This window comes from Carya illinoinensis, chromosome 10, assembly GCF_018687715.1.
Source record: "Carya illinoinensis cultivar Pawnee chromosome 10, C.illinoinensisPawnee_v1, whole genome shotgun sequence".
Taxonomy (NCBI): Eukaryota; Viridiplantae; Streptophyta; class Magnoliopsida; order Fagales; family Juglandaceae; genus Carya; species Carya illinoinensis.
This window is the reverse complement of record NC_056761.1, coordinates 10308703-10335674: the sequence shown is the minus strand read 5'-3', so window position 1 is coordinate 10335674 and position 26972 is coordinate 10308703. Positions and strand designations below refer to the sequence as shown.

Here is a 26972-nt window from a genome sequence, read left to right as displayed (position 1 = left end):
CTGATGGAGATACAATCTGGTGGATGAAAGTCCACCTGAATTTCATCCACCTGAACAATCTCTAATCCTACGGTTGATATTAGTCAGGTAGATTTGTGAAGAGGGTATTGAAGTAGTAGAAAAGTCAAACACAGGATCAAAATTCAAAGCAAGCCAGCCATCAAAATTCAAAGCTTTGGAATGGCAGGAACCCCATTTCACACGTTTCGTTCGTTCGTTCAAAGTCACGCAGCTAACCTTAAAAACCTTACGGAACCGGTGATCTCACTCTTAGCTATTCACTTCCCCTCACCTACGCACAAATCTTACATTGCTGCTTACCAATAAATTATAAGATAATAATACTCCACCTACTAATTTACAACTTCTTTATCTCTCTCATATGAATTTTTTTGTTTTAATAAAATAAAAAACATCAAGTACCCTCCCGTTACAAAATTAGATATCCCCGACGCGCGTTCACTTCTCTCCCCCCGCTCCCCCATCTGTCTTCTCTATCATCCCATTCAAAAGTCAGAAATCCATCACCCGCGTTCTCCTCCTTCCCCATCTCATCTCCATCATATTTTTCCACCACCACCATTCGGCAGCACGGTCTCAGGTGAGTCTCCTCTGCCTTCCACCTAGACTCTCTCTCTCTCTCTCTCTCTATACAAAATTAACTTTTACTATTATAGTCGCCTATGCTGCCATCTAGACTCCAACTGGCACCACTTGAGACACTCCTCAAGGTAAGCAAGGTCACGGCTCTCTCTCCCTCATACTCTTGATGTGCCCTAACTCCACTTATGCAAAAATCCATAGATTAATCCATCCCTAATTGAAACCCGTTTTCTCGATCCACAAACATAGGGCATGCACTGCTCTTTTAAAGTGGTTTGCTGGCTCCAAATCAAGCCAACCCAAAGCCGATTGAACAACCTCATCTTGAAATTCTCATCATAAGCAAGATGAGACACTGTCATAAGATCAGATTTAAAAATCCCACCTTTCATTTCCATGTGATCCAAGGCCTTAAAAGATGAAGAGAACAAATCCAAGTGCTAAAACAAAATGAACCCATATTTTATGGTTGTCGTGCAACCATTATAAGTGCGTTTTGGATGGTGTTTACCAGAGGCTCATGGAGGCTGTGTATGGTGATGCTGGAGTCAAGATGGCGACGACAGCAGCAATAGCTATATATAACTGTATAGTAACCATTTCTGCTCAACACCCATGTAGAGAGAGAGAGAGAGAGAGAGAGAGAGAGAGAGAGAGAGAGAGAGAGAGAGAGAGAATCATGGTGGCAGGTAGAGGATAGAAGGAAGAATATAAACTCACATGAAATGGCACCAAACGGTGGTGGTGGCTGGAGATGACAAAAAGACAGCGTGAGGGAGGGAAGAGTGCATTACGCTGAAAGTTTCGTGTGAAATAATTTTTGTCGTTAGATTGCTTTGAACATAAGGTTGTAAGAGTATATTAGCTTTTGTTAAAAAAATAAAAAAACACGTGGGGTAAATAAGTTGTATACGGGTGGGTGGAGTAACCTCGAAAAACGAAATGCTCAAAGTCCTTTGCAAAATCCATTAGAATTTGCAGTGCAGTACCCATTAATATCACATAGATAACACAGACAGAGAGAGAGAGAGAGAGAGAGAGAGAGAGAGAGAGAATCATGGTGGCAGGTAGAGGATAGAAGGAAGAATATAAACTCACATGAAATGGCACCAAACGGTGGTGGTGGCTAGAGATGACGAAAAGACAGCATGAGGGAGGGAAGAATGCATGGCAACTTATGCTGAAAGTTTCGTGTGAAATAATTTTGGACGTTAGATTGCTTTGGACGTAAGGTTGTAAAAGTATATTAGCTTTTGTTAAAAAAATAAAAAAAACACGTGAGGGGTAAATAAGTTGTATAGGGGTGGGTGGAGTATCATTATCCTAAAGTATAAACCTGGAAAACGAAATGCTCAAAGTCCTTTGCAAAATCCATTGGAATATGTAGTGAAGTACCCATTAATATCACATAGATAACACATCAGAGAGAGAGAGAGAGAGAGGAGAAAAAGATCAATGCAAATTTCTTTTCATTTCTTAAGTAAGAAGCCAAAGCATTTCGACATTTCGTAATCCTCCAACTACTTTATATATTATCAAATTGCTGCTAAGCCCTCCCAATCAAGGTGAGCATTCTACTCGCTGCTCGCAAGTTTTGATTTCCTATAGTTCTTTTTTTAATCGATTTGCTTGTTGGGATTTGGTTCTTTGGTTCTTTGGTTTTTCGATTATGGGTTGTTTCCAGCTTGAGCTAGTTGTCGTTGCTGAATATATATATATATATATATATATTTATATATGCATCTAATTAAATCTCTAATTCTCGTGTGTTTAAATCTAGGTATATATAGTAAGTTTGCTAATTATCTTTATTTTTATCTCTTAGCAGATGAATTACTGTTTTTAGTTTGTTAATCCTAAATGTTTTAGACTGGGTAAAATATTTGCACGGTCTTTGGTTCCTCGTCATAAAAAATCCTAAATTCCTTAGAAGATTATTATTAAGGGATATATTTTTTTTTTTGGCAGTTTAGAGTTTTTTTTATTCTAGAACCTAAATTGGTATGATTTTTTTTTTTACTTTCTTTTATTCATATTCTGAGTTATTCGTTGTTGATCAAGGAAATGTTTTGTTGTGAACATTGAACTTTGGAAATGCTGGCTTGTTTATTCTTTTATTTCGATCATAATAGTGGCTCAATCGATCTTTTAATCCGTTATTTAAACATACGAATTTTCCAATTCTACCTTAATGATTATTTTATTGCTGATAACTTGATATCATTACTTATTAGGTACTTTTAATGTTTATTCTTGATCTATAAATTTTTCTTAAAATATAGAAAAATATAAGCAAGCCAAGAATAATTGATTCTTTTTTTTAAGAAAGACGTGGACAATTCTGAGAGTAATATACATTTAGAGAGCTCGGTAACAACGTGATACTTCTATCACTGATGAGCGTCATTCTAAAACTTCAAAAATCTAACCTGAAGAGATGGATGCTACCTCTTTGAAACGTGATCTAGGATGACGTTCACAAATATAAGAATTTCCTACTAACCTACAAGATTATATTCGACATGCCTATCTTAAAGTTGATTCATATCAATCTAAACTTTTAGAATATTCATTTTCAGGAATAGGCAATCGATGTTGCCGATTTCAATTTTCTTGGTTTCAAAGATATTCAAATTGGTTGCAGTACTCTCCATCGAAAAATATTGTATTCTATTTTCCACGTTATGTTTTTTGTTAAGAAATCAACAGGCTGTCCAGGATCAGATGCATTTACCAATAAAGGTTTTGAAAATTGGAAAAAAAAATGAATGATAGAATGAATTTTCTTTTAATAGGACATGTGGGAAGATGTCCAAATTTACCACATAAAAATAGTGTAAAATACTGTGAGGATCTAATGAATTAGTCAAGACATATTGACAAGTTAGTTGAAAAATAAGTATCACAAGAGGTGGAAACTAAACCGTTGCGGCTTAAAACTTTGATAGATAGTATTAGATGGCTTACATTCTAAGCTTGTGCCTTTAGAGGTAATGATGAAAGCTTTGACTCAAAAAATTAAGGTAATTTCATTAAACTGATAAAACTTCTAGTAAGTTATAATGATCAAGTTAATGGAGTTGTTATGGAAAATACTCCACAAAATGTCAAATATACATCACCCAAAATTCAAAAGGAAATTTTGCATATATTTGCAAATAAAGTACGAAATGTGATTCGTAAAGAAATCAGAGATGTTAAATTTTGTATTCTTGTTGATGAAGCTCGTGATGAGTCTAAAAGAGAACAAATGACTATCATTTTGAGGTTTGTTGATAAAAATGGTTTTATTAAAGAGTGATTTTTTCATATTGTGCATGTCAAAGATACTATGACACTAACTCTAAAAAATGAGATATATGTTATTCTTTCTCATTACAACCTTCAAATTGAGAATATTCAAGGTCAGGGATATAATGGATGAAATAATATGTGTGGTGAATGGAATGGATTACAAGCTTTATTTCTTAAAGATTGTCCCTATGCATATTATGTGCATTGTTAGGCTCATAAACTACAATTAGCTTTAGTTGCAGCCTCTAGAGAAACCAAACATGTTCATCAGTTCTTTATCCATTTGACATTTATTATCAATATCGTTGTTGGTTCTTCTAAATGTAATGATGAATTACAATCTACTCAAGTTGTTGAAATTGAAAGTTTGATCGCTTCTAATGAGATTAAGATTGGAAAAGGAGCAAATCAAATTGGTACGCTATAATGAGTTGGAGATACTAGGTAGGGATCTCATTTTCAATATGTTTGTAGCTTGATGAGAATGTTCGATGCTACTTGCTCAGTTATCACTACTATCTCAAATGAGTGATCAAATTATTCTCAACGTGGTAATGCTGAAGCGACTTGCATGGTATTAACATCTTCTTAATTTATTCTGATATTACATATGATAAAAAAAAATCATGGGAATCACTAATGCACTTTACCAATCTTTGCAACAAAATTTTCAAGATATTGTGAATGCGATGAGCCTAGTTTCAACCACAAAAGTACTCATTCAAAAATTAAGAGGTGATAGGTGGTTGTCTTTGCTTACCAATGTTAAATCATTTTGTGAAAAAATCAAATTGATATTCTTGATATGAATGACCAATATACTAGAGCTCGAGACAAATCTAGTCGTCAAGTTGACAAGTCATTGACAATAATGGATCATCATTTTAGGATTGATATATTTACTGCTACAATAGACTTCCAATTGCAAGAATTGAATAATAGATTTAACGATCATACAATATAACTTCTCATTCTTAGTGCTGCTTTAAATCCTAAAGGTGCATTCAAATAATTTAAAAATAATGATATATGCAAATTGGTTGAGAAGTTTTATACACGGGACTTTACTGAACAAAAAAAAAAAAATCCTTTTGAGAATTCAATTACAGCATTATGAGATTGATGTGCTGACGCATCTAGATTTTCAAAATATGTCTACATTATTTGAGCTATGCAGAGGACTAGCAATTTCAGAAAAGTCAAAGATTTATTATTGGATTGATAGGTTAATTTGTCTAGTATTAACTCTCCCTATTTCTACTTTTACTATTGAGCGAGCATTTTCTGTCAAGAAACGTGTAAAAACTAGATTGTGTATTCGAATGGAAAATGAGTTTCTTGCAGATCATTTGCTAGTTTATATTGAGAAAGAAATTGTCAATAACTTCACTTCAGAGATGATAATAGATGAATTTTATTCTATGAAAAATCATCATTGATCTTAATTTGAAGGAAAAATCCTAAGTTGATATTTCATTTTCTTTTCTTTTTGTAATGGTCTCTAGCAAACTATAGAAATCTTAAGAAAAATTATTTTATAAGATAATTTATAGACATGTATTTTTTATATATAATTTTATGATGTATGATTATTGTTTTTTATATAGTCATATGCAAAAAATACATATTACTTATACTCACATATACTATACACTTTGTCGATCGGCCCCTCAAACATCAAATCCTAGTTTTGCCCCTTCCTTGAGCTAATGTTAGGTAGAGTTATAGGTTATATAAGTTTTGTGCAATTTTTTTAAAAAGAAAAATGTTTTAGTGATGAAAAGATTATACAAAAGAACATATACAAACTGACATACCTTGATCTGATACATTAAATTGTAAAATTACTTTTATTATAAAGTAGATCTAACGGATTCCATGAAACCACATCATTGTAGATTTACTTTGTATAATCTTTTTGTATCTGTAGTAATTTTCTTTTAAAAAAAAGAGTAGAGTCTATTATTAAAGTATTAATTTTTTTCATGTGGATCCATATTTACTCACTATTTTCAAAAGTAATGTGAGACACTTGAAAATTCTATGAATGTAAATATCATTTCTCTATCCTTAAATAATTAGTCTTTCTAAAGTAATTGTTAAATAAAGAAGTTATTTATTATTTAATATCTCGATACATATAAATAAAGTGAACTACACATAAATCTTAAAGTTATTAAAAAAATTACAAAAATTATAGAAATTTTTTTTAAAAAAATTAATCTTGAGAAATGCTTTAGCTACAAAGACATCTTACAAAAATAAATTTACAAATTGATATTGTTTGATGTGATATATTAAATTATAAAATTATTTTTATTGAAAATTAAATTTAACTTATCATATAAACTTTTGTTTATTTGTGAAATTTTTTTTGGAAGTAGAACTTCTACGTGGTTGCATGATTGTGCAAAAAATGAGTTGATATAAGTCGATTAAGCTCATGTGAATTCTTTTTTATTTTTTTTTAACAAGAGTGTTTGTTGGTTTGAATGGTGAATTGAGATGAGATGAGATGAAAATTGAATAAAATATTGTTATAATATAATTTTTATTTTAAGATTCAAAAAAGTTGAAATTATTTATTGTGTTTTATTTTGAAATTTGGAAAAGTTGTAATGATGAGATAAGATAAGTTAAGCGACTTTTTATAGCCAAACCTCTCCTAAAATAGATCGTTTAAGTCCAATTAGACCACTTGTATTTTGGACAAAACCCTAATTCAGAACCGTAGTAGAGGCCAATTACTACATGCCCAATAGTAATGGTTTGACTATAGTCTAGTTTTTCCTTTTCTTTGGTAGACTTTTTGCTTATAGTGGGTAGCAGGGCCCTGCACCTCGTTATCTCGCCCTGCATGGTCTGCCATATGCAGGTGGCATGGCCACCAGCCCTGCATCTAGCCCCCTAATTGGGGGCAGGGCTAGGTTCGGCTTTGGTTCTGTGGCAAAAATAATAGGAATTTTTCTGTTAGTCAAACCGACACCGTGTAATATTTATATATATGTTCGAATCTCCATTTTTAAGTTCTAGGATTTTTTTCCCCACAAGTTACAACATCGATTCCAAGCAAAGAAATATCAATACTGAATTCTCGACACTGAGGCATTGAATATTATCTATTCTAAGCTAACAAATAGCAGCATTGTTCATGAATTTTAAAGAACAAAGTATCGCCTAAAGTGTTGCTCACCCTAATCTGTTAACCCATTTAGACCCCGTTTAGATAGTAAAAGTATTTCATCTTATTATTAGGACTTTCATAAATTTCTATACAAAATATAATAAATAATTCAATTTTTTTAAATTTCAAAATAATAATAATATTAAAAAATAATATTCTAACAATATTTTATTCAATTTTTATCTAAAACCATCTCTTCTCATCTTACTATCCAAACCACACCTTAAACCAAATGTTTTTTTTTTTTTTAAGTACTATCTTTATTTACAATTTTACTTGCATAACATGTGTCAACTACTAAAGATAGTAAAAATCTTAAAATTAAAATTTAAGGTTCAAAGTTTAAAAAAAAAAAAAAAATCTTATTGAATAAGAATTACGTATAATATTGTGCATGTGTAGCACTATTTTTCTTATTAAGTAATTATAAATATATAGTATGTAAGTGTCGCGTACTCTCATTACAATAAGTGAGTCCCGCCATTAAAAATATAGTTTATTATATAAATAAAAATTTTATCTATATTTTTCAAATAAAATACTTGAAATTTGGAAGCCTTAGAAAGAGATTTAAAATTGCTATGAGGCAATTTCCATGAATAGCATTAAATTTAAATTATTTAAATTATTATTTAGTAATTTAACCAACTGATGATTCCAAAACCCAATGGTATTAAACTCTCATATTCTTAACCTTTTAATTAGGTATTAAACTCTCATATTTTTTTCTTTAACTAAACACTACACGGTGTCGGTTTGACTAACAGGAAATTTCCTGTTGTTTTTGCCACGGGACCCAAGTCGGACCCGGGTAGGGCCGCCCCCCACCTATATATTTGTATATATAAATATGTATTTATATTTATACAAATTGTGTGTATATATATATTACAATTTGTTAGATTTATTAATAAGATTATATTGTATTGCTCGAATAAGACTTGTGTTGCCTTGGCCTCCTATGTAAAGGTTGGCCTAAGAGGCTAATGCAATACAATCTTATGAATAAGTCTAACAAGTTTAAAAACTAATAACATAAAAACTATGTTAATAGTTTTTATATTATTGTTATATATACAAATTTTAATTTATAATTTAAATTATATAATAATTTAGTTCCAATTTATTATAATTTTTAGATCCAGTAGGAAATCAGTACCTTTGAAATGGCTGGGGGTGAGGTGGATGCAATATTCGCCCTCGCCCCCGCCTCCCAGGGGCAGGATGCAGGGGTGGAAAATCCACCCCCTGCATATGTGGGTATCACTCCTATACTTACACAGACTTGGGAGCTTAAGAGTGTATTTGGAAACATTAATATTCTTAAATATTTTTTTTAAACATCAATCAAATATAAAATATTTTTTAATTTTAAATTCTCAACTTTTTATCTATTTTATTATATAATCATTATAATTTCAAATTTGAAATTTGAAATTTTCAAATTTCAAAACAACAATTATATTAAAATATTTTTAACTTTATAATATTTTTATTTAACTTATTTTCCACCATTTCTCAAAACCTAATAAAATATCTTAACTCAAACCATTTAACTATTATTTATAGATATTTTGAGATATTCTAAATATTCAAACGTGTAACAGCCCGCTAGAAATTCAATTGTGAAATTTTTATTAACTTTAGGAACCTCGTGAAGACCCCATAAGTTTTCACGAATCCATTAATCGTATAGGTTTTTATCTAACTACATAGTTAGTGTTATTATTTATTATGGTATCAGAAGTGTGTTTTTGATTATTGGAGATAGTTAGAAGTGTCAAAATGTATTATGGTTTGTGTCATTAGACTCGGAGGGTTATTTAAGGTCTTATAGTGCAATAACACTTTTTCATAATTTCGGGCGAAACATCTGTTCAAAACTGTAGATATTATTGGATAAAAATATCTTAAGCTAATTTTGTGTATATTATTGGATAAAAATATTTTAAGCTAATTTCGTGGATATTATTGGGTAAATATATATTGAGTTAATTTTTGTAGATATTATTAGGTAAGAGAGTCCTACACTCCACTCTCACTCCGAATAAGAGAGTCCTACACTTAACTCTCACTTCGGGTAAGAGAGTCCTACACTTAACTCTAACTCCAGCCTCATCTCTTCCATATCTCATCCATAAGTATCTCCAGCCACCCCTCCCCACGAAATTATCTTCATTTATACTTTCCATTAAAAGAATATCAAACACTCTCTCTTAGACAGCTTTTAGGAGTTCTTTTGCATGCCGATTTCGAAGCTTTTGTAGGTGTTTTATCATAAAGTCTCCTTCATATAAGTTATTCTTTTTTGAGTCTAGTTTACGTGGATATCTTATTTGTCCCATTTGAATATCATTTGGTCAGTAAAATATTATGTAAACTATAGAAAGGTTATTCTGGAAGATAAACTGGAGAATATGTTATAGTTTGGAGTTTTTGACCAAGTTAATGGATAGATGGTCCGAAATTTTTATGGAGTATTGTTAACATGTATATATGACTATTGGTTGAGGATTTTTGCATGATTAAAGGTTCTGATGAAAGATTTTCTTAGATTTAGAAACTTAGAAACTGGAAGAGGAAAAACAGTTTCTGTTTTGAGAAAGTTTAACTCTTTGGTGGTCTAAACCTATTCCAATGACTTTGATAATTTTATTGGAGGATCATAAGCATCTTATATACATGTTATATTATTATTTTGAAGATATTTGATGTTAGTTTCAAAGATATGAAATTTTATGTAAAGAGATATTTAGATAAGCCAAAGTGTGGATGTTCTTGGCTAAATTTATGTTTTGGTTAATTTTTAACCATGTGATCTTGAATTAGAAACTTATATATATTTTAGGATATCTTTTTAAATCATGTGATGGTTTGGTTTGAAGATCACATCTTTATAAGTCATAGATCAAAAGGTTAATCAAAACAAGTTAGAAACAAAAATCAATGGAAATAGCATATGGGAATTTCGACCCTATGAAGTTTTAATAGTTGTGATTTGTTTTAAATTTTTCTAAATTGATATTTGAGTTAAGGATAAAATTTATATGAGGCATGTAAATTTTGGTGACTTTTGGAGTTAGTATGCAAAATCCTTAAATTATGGGTAAAATGGTCATTTTCCTACATGTAGAGAGTAAAATAGAAATTTTACTCTTTAAGTTAGTATTTTTCATATTTCAAGTTATTAGTGATTCAGTGCTAACTTTTAGAATCACTAATTACAGTTCCTCGTGATCGCGCTTGAGGTTTTATAAGAAATGCGGAGATCGAGGTAAGTTAGCTTTTAACTTACTAGCAGTCTACTGTGTATGTGTGCTAAGTAAAGGAACTACAGTGTATGTATGTGTGTTGTAATATATGTCATGTCATGCCAAGTCATCATGTAATTGTTTGTTATACAGAATTTATTCTGTCATCAGTTTTTATCTGTTACATAATATATTTTGTCATGTATTGTTGTACATTACAAGTACATTATACTAAGTATGCCATCTATTACATGTATGTCAAGTCATGTAATATTCACTGTTACAAGTATGTCATGTTAAATATGTTATCTATTATATGTTATGTCATGTTACGAAATATTTCTATCTCAAGTTGGTCATGTATTTCAAGTTATATTCAAGTCACGTTATGTTACGTCAGGGCTTCAATCCTTTCGTATTCCAGTCACGTTTCATCTTGATTACTTATGTATGGGGTCACAGCAATTGTGATACATACACTACGTGAGACACAGCAATTGTGACACGTAGAATACATGGGGCCACAACAACTGTGGAGTATGTATTTAAGCAGTTAAAGAATAAGTTTCCATAGAATACATGAGGTCACAACAACTGTGGAGTATGTATTTTTCATGTTAAGTCAAATTTGTGTAGAATACATGGGGCCACAACAACTATGGAGTATGTATTTACACGTAGAATACATGGGGCTATAACAACTGTGAAGTATGTATTTTTCATGTTAAGTCAAGTTTCAGAACAAATTCATGATAAGTCAAGTTTCATATCACGTTCATATTAAGTTAAGTTTCAGAACAAGTTCATGATAAGTTAACTTTCATATCATGTTCATGTTAATTCAAGTTTCAGAGCAAGTTCATGCTAAGTCAAGTTTCAGATCAAGTTCATGTCAAGTCAAGTTCAGTTCATGTTTCAATTTAAGTTATGTCAATTATGCTATGTTGTACGCCAATTTATGTTTTAATTACTTATGAATTTGATTATGCATTTATGCTTTTACTGTCATCCATGCATCATTAGCTTGTGTGAAAGTTTTTTTGTTAACTTACTGAGATTTGTAATCAAATCTCACTTTGGTAGTCCCAACTACCATTCCCCCCGAATGGTAGATCTTGTTACAGGACCTGAAGGAGAGTCAGGAGCTGATCAACTAGACACAGTTGACTAAGCGACGGTGCGACATCAATGTTAATATAGTAATTAACGTAAATTACTACTTGTACGATTGAGTTGCATCTCTAGTACTTTTTGGATCATAACCATTTTGGACTAGTGTTGTGATTTTAGTTGTTCAATAGGTTTTTATGTATGAAGTATGTTTTAAGCATTTGAGATATTTTCAATTTGGTGCATAGTATTGCTAAAGAAAAAATTTATCCTCTGCGAATATTGCATATTGTTATATGCATGTTAGGAACATTGCATCTTATATGTCATGAACGGGGGCAGATAACCTTGTGTTGTATGTCTCGACGCTTCAAATGTCCGTTCGATCCCAAACGGAATTTGGAGGTGTCACAAAACAGGTCATAAATCTGCACTAGATGGTCACCCAAAATCACCCATGCCCCCAACAATGAAATCACCGTGGCCATCATGTTCCACCATCCCCACTCTAATTGGAATCTTGATCTTTTTGATCAACAAGTGTGAAAACACCCACCGACGTGCTCCTCTGCAACTCCACCACCTTTTGTGCATTACTTTTTTGAAAAAAGCTATATGTAGTCGCCTATTACAAGTGCGAGGCAAACGCCCTCTTACGTGGAAAAATAAAAACGCACCATTTCATCTCTAATCCCATTTCCCCCGAATCTTCAACTTTCCCTCCTCCTTCTCTGTGTTTCTCTCCCTCCCCAAATCTTTGACTCTCTCTCATCTTCTGTGTTTCTCTCCCTCTCTGTGTTTCATCTTTGTGTTTCTTAAGTGGTCTAAGTTATTGATTCGTTGCTCGTTTCGATTAGAGGAAAAGAAAGGAGTGATCGTGTCCATGATAAACCCTAGGATTGAAGAGGCATCGGCGTAGATTATATTCACCATCTTCGTAAATTGGTTCGTTCTTTGCGGTGCCTCTGGACCTAAATTGGTTCGTTCAGTTTATATTCACCATCTTTGTAATTGCTGTGGAATTGCTTCACCTGGTGAAGAATACTGCCTAGAAGTATTTTGAGGTCAGCGCAAATTTCGAAGCAGAGGGAGACCTCTTTGATCCACCCCAATGCCCAGCATTCTCATAGATGACAGCTTCGTTTGTGCCAACTGCTGCAATCTCGCCACCAAGCAGCCATTCGCTACTGCTTGTAAAAGTGCCAAGAAGTACATTAGAAATCTGGGCATAAGACAAATTGCAAGTTTCAACCATCTGAGTAAATTCAACTTCTAGTCTTGCAGTAAGAAAGTTATCTGCAATTGCTTTAGTTCTTCTCGTGGAACCTCTAACTTTATCAAGCAGCCATAAAAGATTCTTTTTCCATTGATTGAGTTTATAAGATTTTTCAATTGGGAGAAGCCTGGATTTCCTCCTTTGCCATTGCTAATGTGGTTTTGCAATGTCTTACATTCACTCGGCCACTTGCTGCTTACTTGTTGGAGAAAGGCCATCAAAGAGAATGCTATCATAATGGTTGGCGCTTGCTACGTGAGTTTCAAACCCATTTTAAAAAGGCAACTCAAAGTTTGCAAGGATGTTCACCCATACTCTTCCTGTAAAAAAAGCTCCAAATATTCTTACCATTACCTTAAAAAGATTTCAAAGTGGGAGGTTCGGGAAACTTAATAAGAGAGTAGCTTTCCAGACAAGGTTGAGAAACTTTCTTTCTTTCTTATTTCAGTTTCGGCCTTCTTTCCTTATGTCTTTTTTTCTTTTTCTTTAACTTTGACGTAGCGCATCGACTACATATATACCGACTGTACGTAACGACTGTATATATATAGAAGAATTGTACTTTTTTTGGAGTTACATGCTCTTCATTTCAATAACATGGGTTGGTTGATCTACACTATTTTATCTCAATCAGGATCTTTCAAAGTATAATTCATATCAATCCATTAAAATATTTCTAGAAGAGAAAGGTATCTAACATTTCTTTCCATACTTTTTTTTTTATTTAGTGATTAAGTATATGTTTTTTTAATAATATTGTGAATTTTTTTAAATGTTTAAAAATATAAAAAAATATATATGAAATAAATTGAAATAAAATGCATTTAGGAGACATTTTGTAGGGCTACACCCTTAGTGGGGCACGACTATTTCTCTAAAAAAATCTTCGGTGGTCGATTCTTGGCTTCACCCTAGAAATATGGGATCGGCATTTTTTTAGCATTACCTAGTTGTTGGTTTTAATTTTTTGCTTAATTTTTAGGGTAGTTGTTATGGTTTTCATATCTCACTGTTGTACTACCTTTTAGATTGACAAGATTATTATCTTGCTTATTGAAAAAGATAAGGATACAAGTGTGAGAAAATATAAACCTGGCCCAATTTGGACAGAGAGAGTTGAGATAAGATGAGTTGAAATGATTTGTGAATAGTAGTGAGATATTTTAGTTGAGATAAGATGAGTTCAAAATAATTTGAATTAAAATGTTTTATGAGATTTTGAAAAAAGGAAAGAGAAAAAGTTAAATAAAAATATTATAAAATTAAAATATTATTAGAATATAATTTTCGTTTTGGGATTTGAAAAAATTAAATTGTTTTTTTGTATTTTGTTTGAAAGTTTGAGAAAGTTGTAATAATTAGGTAATATTTAGATGAAAAGCTAAAAATTTAAAATTGAAAAGTATTTATATTTGTAGTGTTTAGACATTAAAATGAGATGTGATAAGATAGGATGGGATGAAAACATCTCTCTATCCAAACGAGGACTGTATCACATTGTTATGATTGACATAATGATCAGGCACAAACCCATTAACTTAAGCTATTGGGTTGAGCACATAGGTTCCATAATATCTCAACTCCTCTCTTCAATCTTTCATTAATGCAAATTCTATTCTCTTCTACATGAATTACTTTCTTCTCTATTTCGAAGATCATTATCTCTTTATTTATAATTAAAAAAATTATTTATAGCAAAGTAATAGTGTGATAACAATTTATTTATTTCCTTCAACTTGAGCCATGATCCATGATTCCCTACTTATAATGTACTACAGCCTACAGGCAAGAAGGGCAAGTTTTCTTGACGAAGACTGTTATCTCCAAGCCATAATCTTGCATCTACCATCTGTACTATGAATTAGCAATCCCTTTGCTTAATTAGGTTAAATTTAAGGGGAACTGCTAGAGCCACAGAAAAAATCCAAAGGATTTCTACTGACTATGTATGACATTCCTCTTTTCAGAAACCATATGGGCTATCAAATAAGCAGCATTCTTTTCTCATAAAGACCACTTACCTGAAGGAAAGGCCAGCTCCTTAATCATTTGTTTGACAAAAACTCTCACGTAATTGCTTATCAATCCGGTTTCTATGACTTGGACAAAACAACGGATGACCCACAAATTACACCTTCTGGTACTAAAAGCTCAAGTGCCGACTGTTGTAAAAGTGTTTTAAAAAAATAGTTATCGCTATTGATCAGTACTAGAACAAAACAAATTTTATGTCATTTTCTTAGATGTTGTATAAGTTTAATGTAAAAGTTATTTTTTTTGTGTGTCATTGATCCTATGAGCTTTAGGGTTTTTGAGGAGGGTGAGGTGGGGAGAGATGTGCAGTCTCAACCAAAAAACCTAGCTTTAATTTAATTGTTACATGGAGATAAAGGTTTTTCAAAACCATTTGAGCTATCAAACAAGCTTCATTCTTATCAAACATTGGTTCCGACTTATTATTGTAGTTCATGGCAGTGAATTGCATGCACCATTTCTCATAAATACTACTTACTTGAAGAAAAGTTTAGCTCCTTACTCATTTAGTAGTGGAGCAACATGCACCACAATATGCAATCACCTTAGAGCAGCAGGATCATGATGATCACTCCAGTCGTGGCAACAACATTGCACTAGACTTACAGTTGCTGCCCTCACATTCAATGCTTATTAGCAAAGATTCTATTGTAAATAATTTACTAGAAAATCCCTCAAATGGATGAAGTGTCATTTACTATTTTATATTTACAAAGTTAGTTAGTAAATTATACAAACATTCTTTCATTTTCTAATCTGTTAACTGGTTGTACCTTTTTCATAAACTCTACTCTTCTTTTCTCCTTATTCTTACATTTGTTTCAAAAACTTTCTCGTTACTTGCTTATCCGGTTTCTATGAATTGCATAATTTCTCATAAGGAAAAGACTTTAGCTACAAAAGAATTATACAAAAGTAAACTATAAATTGATGTGACTTAATGTAATACGTCAAATTGTAAAGTTACTTTTATTATAAAATATATATAACGGATCTCATGAAATCACGTCAGTTTATGAATTTACTTTTATATAATCTTATTGTATCTGTAGCAGTTTTCTTTTCATAAAGGTCACTTATTTGAAGAAAATGTCAGCTCCTTATTTATTTGATAAAAGATTTCCCATTACCTGCTGACCTATTTTCTATGATTGGGTAATTGTGCATTTTGATACTAATTAAGAACTCAAGCGTTGACTGCCATATGAGTGTTTCTAAAAAACAATTATCGCTATTGAGTAGTAGAACGAAACAAATTTCATGTAATTTTCTTAGATTTTGTTTTTGTTTAATATAAAAGTTCTTTATTTTTCTGTATTAATGACCATCGATCCTATGAGCTTTAGGGTTTTTGAGGAGGGTGAGATGGGGAGAGATCTGTAATTTCAACCAAAAGGTTAGCTTTATATAATTTAATGGGCATGGGTTGCTACCACAAATTAGTTGCTTCCGAAATTTAATACATGACTGCCATTAATATTTATTTAGATTATACATGATCTGATTAAGTTCATGCGTTCAAATTAAACGATACTTAACATATATATCTTCTTTCATAATTCAATTTATTTGATATAATCGCAATCATTTATAACTGAGAAACTATAACAAATATCTATTACGTACAAGACCAACTCGATTAACCTGCTTTTAATTTTGGACCATTCTAGAAATGGATCTATCTAAATATATAGAGTACTTTATATATAATACATTCCGCCCGCACCCCCCCCCCCCCCAACCAACACCAAAAAAGGAGTGAAATTATACAACTTTTATGTCTACATCTATCGTGTATATATATTAGCCACAATGCCAAGTTTATATTTAGAAGTATATGCTATGTATATAGATTGCGATGGGTGACCTCGAGACCGGTCTTTTTTTGTTTTTGTTTTTTGATACAATGGGAAGGATGGTCGAACCCATGATCTTTATTTTGGAGACGTAGGTCGTCTTGCGCCATTAAGCCACAAGTCCTTGATGAGACTAGTCATTTCTTATCAATCTTTGTCGGTCTCGACCGGCTTGTGTATATATTTCTAGTGGAGTATAGTTTATTAATTGTAGTATTAGGCATGGTTTGAAAAGTAAGTTGAAATAGTTTGTCAATAATAGTGTTGAGTTAATATGAGATGAGTTAGAAATGGTTTGATTTAAAATGTTTTATGAGATTTTGAGAAATGAGAGAAAAAATTGAAAAAAAAATATTATAGAGTTAAAACATAATTTTTTGTTTAGAATATAATTTTTTTAATATAATTTTTATTTTAAGATTTTAAAAAGTTGAATTATTTTTTATATTTTGTTTGGAAGTTTAAGAAAGTTGTAATAATTAGATAATAATTAAATGAAAAATTTAAAGATTTGAAATTAAAAAGTATTTGTGTTTATATATAGTATTTAGATATTAAAATGAAATTGAAATATCTTTCTATCCAACTGACGCTTAGTGCTATTAGATGACAAATTAGTGTTCAAAGGTTCCTACTTCCATACCTAACATCAACAAAACAATAAATAACAAAAATAATGTAGTTGAGGTACTTACAAATGTTGAAGGAGACATGTTTGGATGTTGCTTGATTTCTTGCAAGTAACATTGAAAGCTACGTTTCTAAGAATTCATAAGAGACAAGCATCATAGTTTTGAAATTGGATTATTTGTTTCTTTTCTCTATAAGAAAATTTACTCATACTCAACTTCTTTTTTGAAATTGCATCCCTTCAAGATAACTCATATACTCAATTATCGCGAATATGACTTAAGTTTAGATAAAAGTGATAGCTAGGGAAGTTATCTTGAAATTCATTTCCCATCTTAGTCAAGTACTTGAAACTTCTACTTGGACTATTTTATCCACATATAAGGTGTGATACCTTATATTGACTAATAAGGATAAGTGGTATATGAGATCTTATATTATTTGAAAATTAGGGATTTTTGCTCTTTATAATAACTTATAAGCTTGCTAAATTCGGTTCTACCCCTTTTAAGAGATGAAGCATTTACTGATATAAGGTTTTTATTTTTTATTTTTTTTATTTTATCCCCATAATTTTGTATGTTTCACCCTAATCTAGATTCATTCATGACTGAATAAGTACTTTAGAGGTAAAAATTTGAATTATAGAAAATAAAAAACAAAAACAAATCTTATAATTCAAGATAATCCTAATTAGCCCCTACATATATTTTTGTTGGTGAGGATAATGCCCTATACATATAATCCAAAATGTCTTCTCTCATGGATGCCTTACAAATTGGCTGGACGTTACTCAGGTGGTTTGCTTCTCATTGATAATATTCATATATATTGTTGACATTTTGGTTGGACACCAACAATGTTCTATGGTGTAATTGGCCTTCTCAATCTCTTTGTACATAATTTTGGTCTTCTCAATTTTAAATAAACCAAGCAATAAAGTTAGTATGTAAACGAGTCCAAACATTAAAAAAAAAATAAAGGAGAAACAAAAGTAATATCTTGTCCTGCTCCGTAGCATCACTTGGATGCAATGACTCTACTTGTGATGTAGTAGCACAAAAGTTATTTGTGCGTTTCTTGATGGATTGACATCGATTGGTCAATGACACAACAGAACGTTCAAAAGTGTTTGTTTTTTTTCTTTTTTATACTCATTATAATATTAAGAAATTATCTCCCACATTTGTGTGGATTTTTAGTCAATTCTCCGTATAGTATCAATGCTAATGTTTAGCAAAGCCGAAACTAGAATATTATACAAACCGCGGAAAAAGACATACCTCTTTGAGATTTTTTAGTGGGTGGCATTTTTCACCTTTTTTGTTGGTGATTCTTGGACCATAATATTATTGTGTATGTTATCAAACGGGGTGTTGTCTTCCCCTTGTCTACCACTTTGTAAGAGAGTGGTGAAGAAGAGATTCTAAGCAAATGGTATGTCTATCCTTAAAGACTAAAATAATTTTAATGAATCAAACAGTTAGGGTAGAACAGAAAACAAAATAATAGATTCTAAAATAAACATAAGAGGTAAGAAATTCCCACACAACACAAAAAATAGTTTTCTAGGTAATGACTTAGGTCTAAAACATTTTGCATGTCCTTATAGCATAAGAGTAATAAAATTGTAAAAAGCAAGAGGTGAGACATAAGATTATGTAATGCTTAATGCTAAATAAAAAAGGTCAATAATAAAATTGCATTGACAATATTGCAACACCTAGCACCTATACTGTTACTGTGTGCTCTTTTGCTTCAATGGTTTTCTGATGCATCTATGAAGATCAAAGTTTACATCTATACTGTTAACTGTTTACAGCATGAAGATCAAAGTTTAATAATTATTATCAAATGGCTTGTATGCTTGATCTTACAATCAGGATAAGATATCAACAAATATAAATCAATGAAGTTGTAGTCTTATCATTATTTGCCGCAATAACCATGTACTCTAGAGCAACAGATCTATCCATAAACAAGTTCAAAAATCATATTTGCACTGAGAGCATGACAAAGAGCAACAAATTTGTCCATAAACAAGTTCAAAAATCATATTTGCACAAAGTGCATGACAAAGAGAATAGATTTGTCCATGAACAAACAAATACACCCCCAACAACAAAATCTCAACACTTCTAGAAAAAACCAACATGTGAAAAAAAATAATACAAAAATCTCTCAAAGAATAAATCTAAGTCAAGCACAACCTGCAATTGAAAATTAAGAAGCACGTGATGTTACCCTTGCTTTGGGTTGAAATAGATTAGCAACAGGTAGAGGTGTAACCTGTCCGGTTTGGTTTGGTTTTTATACAAATTTTGAGATCGAACCAGTATATACCGATTTTACATTTTCAAGAATTGATCCTAAACTGGTTACCTTTCTAAACCGGTACTTCCGATTTTACCGATTCTGGTCTAGTTCGGTTTGGTTTTTCAATTTTAATTAGTGTCAATGTAATTATATATATTATATACAAAAATTATATATATATATATATATTTAAGATTAAAATTTTATGTTATAAATTATAATATATAATTATTTCATATATAATTATATATAGTATATATAAACAGTTCCGGTCTAGTGTCGAAAAGCCTAGAACCTATTCTAGACTGGATTTAACTGATTTTTAAAATGCAGGAACCAATCCTGAACTAGACTTATTTAAAACAGAGCCAACCGGTCTGATAAGATTCTTTAGTTTAAACTTTCACCCCTAGCAACAGGGAGGCACTTTAGGGTAAAAATTCAAGATGGGTGGTGTTGTGTCGTACACCCACTGTTGATGATGATTGCTGGACACCAAAATATGAGAGAGTCAACATAAGGTGCTTGGCAATGGGAACCATCAAGGAAAGTTGGTTGAGAGAGAGAGAGAGAGGAAATCGCGCAAACTTGGGATGATGGGAACCAACAAGGAAACAGAGGGGTTTTATGGACAGAAAAACAGGCAGAAAATTAGAGAGAAGATAAAGAGAACATGAAAACTACCATGAAAGAGAGAAGAGAAAGAGAAAGCAAGGCTTGAGTAATATGAGCGAAAATTGAGAGAGGGTAGTTGGACGGGATTTTTTTTAAATAAAATATTCATTTGGTCTATCTACAGTATAATGTCAAATATGACTAATGGAGGAGATCACTGTAGCTCAAAATGATAAAATTATTCATTTAGTTAATCTAATACTGCCATTTGGCTAATCCAATGCCAAATATATATTTAGAAGTATGTACGATGTACATCGATTGTAACAGGCGACCTGTAGACCAGTCATTTATTGTTAGTCTTTGTCGGTCCCAATCGGCTTGTATATATATCCCTAGTGGAGTATAGTTGATTAATTGTAGTTTTACTGCTACTAGATGATGAATTAGCCGTTTGGATAGTGAGTTAAGACGAGATGAAAGTTGAATAAAATATTGTTATAATATTATTTCTTAATATTATTATTGTTTTAAGATTTGAAAAAGTTGAATTGTTTATTATATTTAGTGTGAAAATTTGTAAAAAATTGTAACGATGAAATAAGATGAGATAAAACATATTCACTATCCAACCATGGTAGGTTCCTACTTACATACCTAACCTCAACAAAACAAAAAATAAGAAAAAATAATGTAGTTGGAGTACTTACAATTGTTGAAGGAGACATGTTTGGATGTTGTTTGATTTCTTGCAAGTAATATTGAAAGCTAAGTTTCTAAGAATTCATAAGACACAAGCATCATAGTTTTGAAATCAGATTATTTGTTTCTTTTTTCTCTAAGAAAACTTACTCATACTCAACTTCTTTTTTGAAATTGTATCCCTTCAAGATGACCCTTTTTTTTATTCAATTATCACGAATATGACTTAGTTTAGATAAAAGAAACAACTAGGAAAGTTCTCTTGAAACTCAATTGCTAACATGGTCAAGTATTTGAAACTTATACGTAGACTATTTTATGAATTATCCACACATGAAGTGTGATACATTGTACTGATTGATAAAGATAGGTGATACGTGAAATCTCACATTATTTAAAGATGAAAAGTTATTGCTCTTTATGATAGTTTCTAAGATTGCTAAATTTGATTCTACCCCTTTTGAAAGATCCAGCATATAAGGAATTTTGTATGTTTCACACTAATCTAGATTCATTCATGACCGAATAAATACTTAACATATATTTTTGTTGGTGGGGACTGAGGAAAATGCCCTATACCATTCAACACAAGATTCTTTCGTAATCATGGGGTTTGATAAAAAAAAGTGGGAAGTTGTACTCCTAAAAAAGGTTCAAGAAAATGGAAAACATGAGAGGGATTAAAAAAAAAAAAATACATTTCAAAACAAAAAGGAAAAAAAAGAAAAAAAGAAATAAGGACATTTTGGTAATCTGCATAAGGATAGGAAGGCCGCCAGCAAATTTAGACAGGAGACAGAAGACAGGATACGAAGGCTGCTCCTTTACTTCTTTCTCATACGATGTGATAAACCAATAGAAACTCGTATGCGACGAATAAACAAAGATAAAGGAGCAAGCTTCCAGATCTTTGACCCATTTCTCTCTCTCTCTCGGCCTAATATCCACCAAATGCGGAGGCTCAGTTCTCCATTGTAGTGTACGCATAGTTCTCTGTAGTTTATCCTTCTGGCCATCCTTCCTCTCTCTCTCTCTCTAAGGTCTACACCGGTATCAAGCTCTCAGGAGAGCTCCCTTTTTCTCTTTGCATAGTGTTTTTTTTTTTTTTATTCACAGCCGGAGGAAAGCCGCTGGAGTGGTGATCCTTGAAATCAGGTACTCCTTTTGCCCCTTCTCTCTCCACCCCTTTGAGCCTCACTTCATTTTTATTGACGGGCTTCATTTACTTTATCTTCTACGCTGGCTTTTTGCACCTGGGTCTTTCTCTGTTTGTGGATCTGTTTTGAGTTTTCACTGATGGCTATGGCTTTGTGAGAGAGATCGGGATTTTGAGGTATTTGGCGCCTGATCATGCTCTCGTATTTGGCTGTGGTTGATTTATCTATTTGGGTTCTTCCCTAAAATCTATTTGAAGGTTGCGCTATCTGATTTGCTGCTTTCTGAATAATTCTTTGCTTCTTTTTGGTGGTCCTCGAATTTTTTGTACCTTTGGTAACTTTTTAGTTTTTTCCTTTAATTTTCTTATTGGTTTTGGTTAAGGTTTATTCACCTTTATTTGGGTGGAAGAGAGACTACAGATTGAATTAGATGGCTGACTAACAATCTTCCAAGGATATATCCTTAGCAATCATATAATTAAGGTCTGCATGCAGCTTTGTACTTGAATTATTTTCATTCCGGGGAAAACTAAACTTAATTGACTGATGGGGTTTTCTATCTTACTTTTTGCTCATAAAAATGTACATTTTGACTCATATTTAGCTCATCTTTTAAGTTTACACACCTGATCTAATTTTCTGATATTGTTTGGATCGTGTGAAACCTGAAAGGGAGCCGGATGTGTATAGTTCCACTTTTGCTTAAATTTTATCAATGGATTTGTGCCCACATATTTAATTATTAATGGACTTTGTCATATACTTCCGCGGACACCCTCTCTTTGTATCTTAGCGAGAAGTTGTTCGAACCAAATGTATTTTTTCACTTTGCAGTTTGATGGGTTTGCAATAATCTATATTAGTGATGCCTTTAGTTGATGAAATGCTGATTTTGACAGAGGTGGAGAAGTATGTTGGAAGCTTATGCAAGATATAGCCCGATGATAATGGATGCTGAGTTACTGGGTGAAGAATTACTGGTGTTAAAGCTGTAGTTGCATCTGATGGCCTCAAAAACTGGTGTCAGAGCTTCCACCAAACAGCAACAGAAAACAGCTGGTGTTCAAATAGTAGAAACAAATGATCCGACACCTTTAGCTCTAGAGCTTTTGAAAGCAAGCAAATCTGATACAGTTGCACTTGAACAAGTACCGAAATCTGTTCAAAACACATTGAAGCAACTTAGGGGTGAAGGTGCGGAAAATAAAGAGTCACCAAGTTCTAATAAAAAGGGGTTGTCCAATTCTTTCATTAATAAATTTAATTCGAGTACTTCCTTACTGGTTCTTGAGCAAGCAGCGACAGAAGTAGATTCTGCTGTAAATGATACAAGAGGCCCACTGGAAGGTTCTGTCAGTCAAGAAAAGAAGGCATCGGAGTATGGTAGCTTGAATAACAGTTCAGTTTCTGCAAAAGTTAGTGATGGGAACAGCAGTCTTGCCAAGACCAGTGGCAGTGCCAAGATTAGTGACCGCGTTGATTTCGTTGAGAGTGGCAAGAGCAGTATGTGTAGAGGAAGCACAAGCAGTGATGTAAGCGATGAAAGTACCTCTAGCAGTTTTAGCACCAGTATCAGCAAGCCTCACAAAGCAAATGATATTAGATGGGAAGCCATCCAAGCTATTCGTGCAAGAGATGGGGTTTTGGGTTTAGGCCATTTTAGACTGCTGAAGAGGCTGGGTTGTGGGGACATTGGCAGTGTGTATCTGTCTGAGTTAAGTGGAACGAAATGTTATTTTGCAATGAAGGTTATGGATAAAGGGTCTCTAGCAACTCGTAAAAAGCTACTTCGTGCTCAGACAGAAAGAGAGATACTGCAATCTCTGGACCATCCCTTCCTTCCAACACTGTACACCCACTTTGAGACAGATAAGTTCTCATGCTTGGTAATGGAGTTCTGTCCTGGTGGAGATTTGCACACTCTTAGGCAGAGGCAGCCAGGGAAGCATTTCCCCGAGCAGGCTGTCAAGTATGTTAAGCAAGCTTGACCATAATTTTTTTAATTTTTTATTTTAGTTGACATGCATGTTCAGTTTCATTTTCAGCTTCCTTATTATTATCATCTCTTTACACCTTTAGGCTTGGGTTGTTAAACAAGCACCCAATCCTCGAAAAGGCAAAAGTTGTTTATTATTTTCAGGAATTAGTTATCCTTGGCACTCATATAAGAGCATGGAATAGATTGTGTCTTATAGTTGATCTATTTCTGTTGTGTGGCCTTTCTCTTTTATTCTTCTCCCCATCCCCATTGTAGGATAACGTGACAGCATATGAGATGATATGTTTTTTTAAAAGTTGAATAAGATATTGTTATAATATAATTTTTTAATGTTAGTTTTGTTTTTGAATTTGAAAAGGTTGAATTGTTTATTGTATTTTATGTGAAAATTTGTGAAAGTTGTAATGATGAGATGAGATGAGATGGGATGTTTTGGGTAACCAAACTGGTGAAACTCAGCTTACATAAACAAAGCTCTTAAGTTCTATCCATAAAGCTGCCTGTAATTTATGGAACTTGGGACTCGTGTGTATCTGAACGTTTTAGTAATGCTTGTATGATGCCAAGTCATTTCCTCTAGAGCCTTGAATGAAGTTTAGTAGCGGACCTTCAACAATTGCTCGTGTCAGATCATGCAGAAGAATCGTTAAAAGTTTTAGTTGGAACCTAAACATCAGGACTTTTATGGCCTTCAATTCCCAAGCTGTATTCCTTACTGATTCCCAAAAAAAAAAAAAAAAATATCCCAAGCTGTATCAAACCACAATCACTGTGAAATCATAAAACTATTTTCAAAGACAGAGTTAAGACGGTCAATGGTTAAATCATGAATCAGTGGCGCTTTTTTTTTTTCCCCCCCACCTACAAGGATGCAATCATTTTGAAGGTTGATATTGCTGGAAGCCAAGACTGGGATTTGGTTTATTATATTTTGTGTGGGAATTTGGGAAAGTTGTAATGATGAGATAAGATGAGATGATATTAGATGAAATGCTTTCTGAATCCAAATAGGGCTGGTCTTTTATAATTGTACTATGTTGGGATGATTTTTTTTCTTTTCTTTTCTTTTTTCCTAGGATACTTTTCTTGAGGATTTTCATACTATACTTGATGGTGACAATTGTTGTATTTCACTTGTATTTGCACCGCGTATTTGTGCTATGTCTATTTCTACCAATAAAATTTGTTTACTGCTAAAAAAAATTGTTGTATTTCACGGAACTTGCAGATTTTATGTAGCCGAGGTCCTGCTAGCTCTAGAATACCTCCACATGCTTGGTATCGTCTACCGTGATCTTAAGCCAGAAAATGTCCTTGTGAGGGATGATGGACACATAATGCTTTCTGATTTTGATCTTTCACTCCGCTGTACTGTTAGTCCAACTCTTGTCAAAACCTCATCTGTGGAGTCTGATCCATTACGAAGGAATCCTGTGTACTGTGTCCAGCCGGCTTGCGTTGAGCCTTCCTGCATCCAGCCATCCTGTGTAGCCCCTACAACATGCTTCTCACCTCGTCTCTTTTCAAGCAAGTCCAAGAAGGACCGGAAACCCAAAAATGATATAGGAAACCAAGTCAGCCCATTACCTGAGCTCATGGCTGAGCCAACTGATGCCCGGTCTATGTCTTTTGTTGGGACACATGAGTACCTGGCACCTGAGATCATTAAGGGTGAAGGTCATGGAAGTGCTGTTGATTGGTGGACTTTTGGAATATTTCTGTACGAGTTATTGTTTGGTAAAACTCCTTTTAAGGGATCAGGAAATCGAGCTACCTTGTTCAATGTTGTGGGTCAGCCTCTTCGTTTTCCTGAATCTCCGGTTGTCAGTTTTGCTGCAAGGGATCTCATAAGGGGGTTGCTTGTAAAGGAACCACTGCATAGATTGGCCTATAAACGAGGGGCAACTGAGATCAAGCAGCATACCTTCTTTGAAGGTGTAAATTGGGCATTGATACGCTGTGCTACTCCGCCTGAAATTCCGAAACCAGTTGAGATTGAGAGATTACCTGCTCCAATGGCATCAACAAGTGAAAAAGCTGCTGCTGCTATGCCTGCTCCTGAGAAGAAAGGTTCAGATAATTATCTTGAATTTGATTTCTTTTAGTGTCTACTGGTATTGATTGCTTGTAATTTCTATTAGAAAGGAAATGTTTTGAACATTTCAGGGACAAGTAGTGGTGGTTATGAAGTTCTTTTGCTTAGATATAAGCAAATTGTACGGTTTCTATTGCAGCTGAAAGGTTTTATTTTTTTGCATGATTATAGCCTAATCTGAGAACAGTTCCATCATGATTAAAAATGATCAAACAATTCCACAGCCAGGGATGGCGAATTCAGCAATATTTTAGAATGATCTTGTCAATTTGTCCCGATACATCCATCATAAAATTATTGTCATAATGTCAACGAGTAGTCTGGTTTTGTTTTTCGTTTTTGGCTATGTTTGAACCATGGATAGATCAATACATCTACTCTTTCATCTTTGAACGAGTTCCCAGACTTGTTTTTCTGCACCTGCTCACTTTTTAGCTAGATGGATCTTCATATACCAAGTTGAATGGAAATGTACCATCCAGCTTATTACACCACTTCATAGAATCCTGTCGAAGCTAATTTGGACTAGAAGAGATTATTATGGTAATTGCCTTCACATAAGAATGGTTTCCCCGAACTAGAAGATCTGGGGTTGTACGGCAGGCCTCTTTTAGTCACATCCTTGTATTATCGGTTCAAACATGCAATACAAAGATCTTCGGTCCGATGCTTCCAACTGAGCTATTTCTGCCATTCAGTCTGAGTCAGTTGGATTCAGGTTGTAAAACAATCAACCTTAATCCAACCTGAATAATTTACATTTTAGTAAAGTTCGAGTCATTTGAATTCGTGCTGGATTATTCGGATTCGTGCCATTTAAGTCTTCTTTTTATTACTCTACATAATTGTA

At 33.0% G+C, this 26972-nt stretch overlaps 1 protein-coding gene across 3 annotated transcripts; it reads left to right on the top strand.

The window, feature by feature from the left end:
- Positions 1-21691: 21691 nt before the first annotated feature.
- On the top strand, positions 21692-26284 carry LOC122279162 (serine/threonine-protein kinase D6PKL2-like). 3 transcript variants are annotated; one of them, XM_043089546.1, is made up of 3 exons: positions 21692-22026; positions 22928-23997; positions 25256-26284. In XM_043089546.1, exons 2-3 carry the CDS (start codon positions 23033-23035, stop codon positions 26130-26132), a joined length of 1842 nt encoding a protein of 613 aa, XP_042945480.1. In that variant the 5' UTR covers positions 21692-22026; positions 22928-23032; the 3' UTR covers positions 26133-26284. The 3 variants fall into 3 exon arrangements, with proteins under 3 accessions (XP_042945480.1, XP_042945481.1, XP_042945482.1); XM_043089547.1 differs by lacking the exon at positions 21692-22026 and adding an exon at positions 22050-22204; XM_043089548.1 differs by lacking the exon at positions 21692-22026 and adding an exon at positions 22411-22511.
- Positions 26285-26972: the final 688 nt, after the last annotated feature.

Coding starts and splice junctions, on each gene's coding strand:
- LOC122279162 (XM_043089546.1), top strand. CDS start 23,033: ATGGCCTCAAAAACTGGTGTCAGAGCTTCCACCAAACAGCAACAGAAA. Junction 23,998..25,255: donor TTCCCCGAGCAGGCTGTCAA/GTATGTTAAGCA, acceptor CGGAACTTGCAG/ATTTTATGTAGCCGAGGTCC.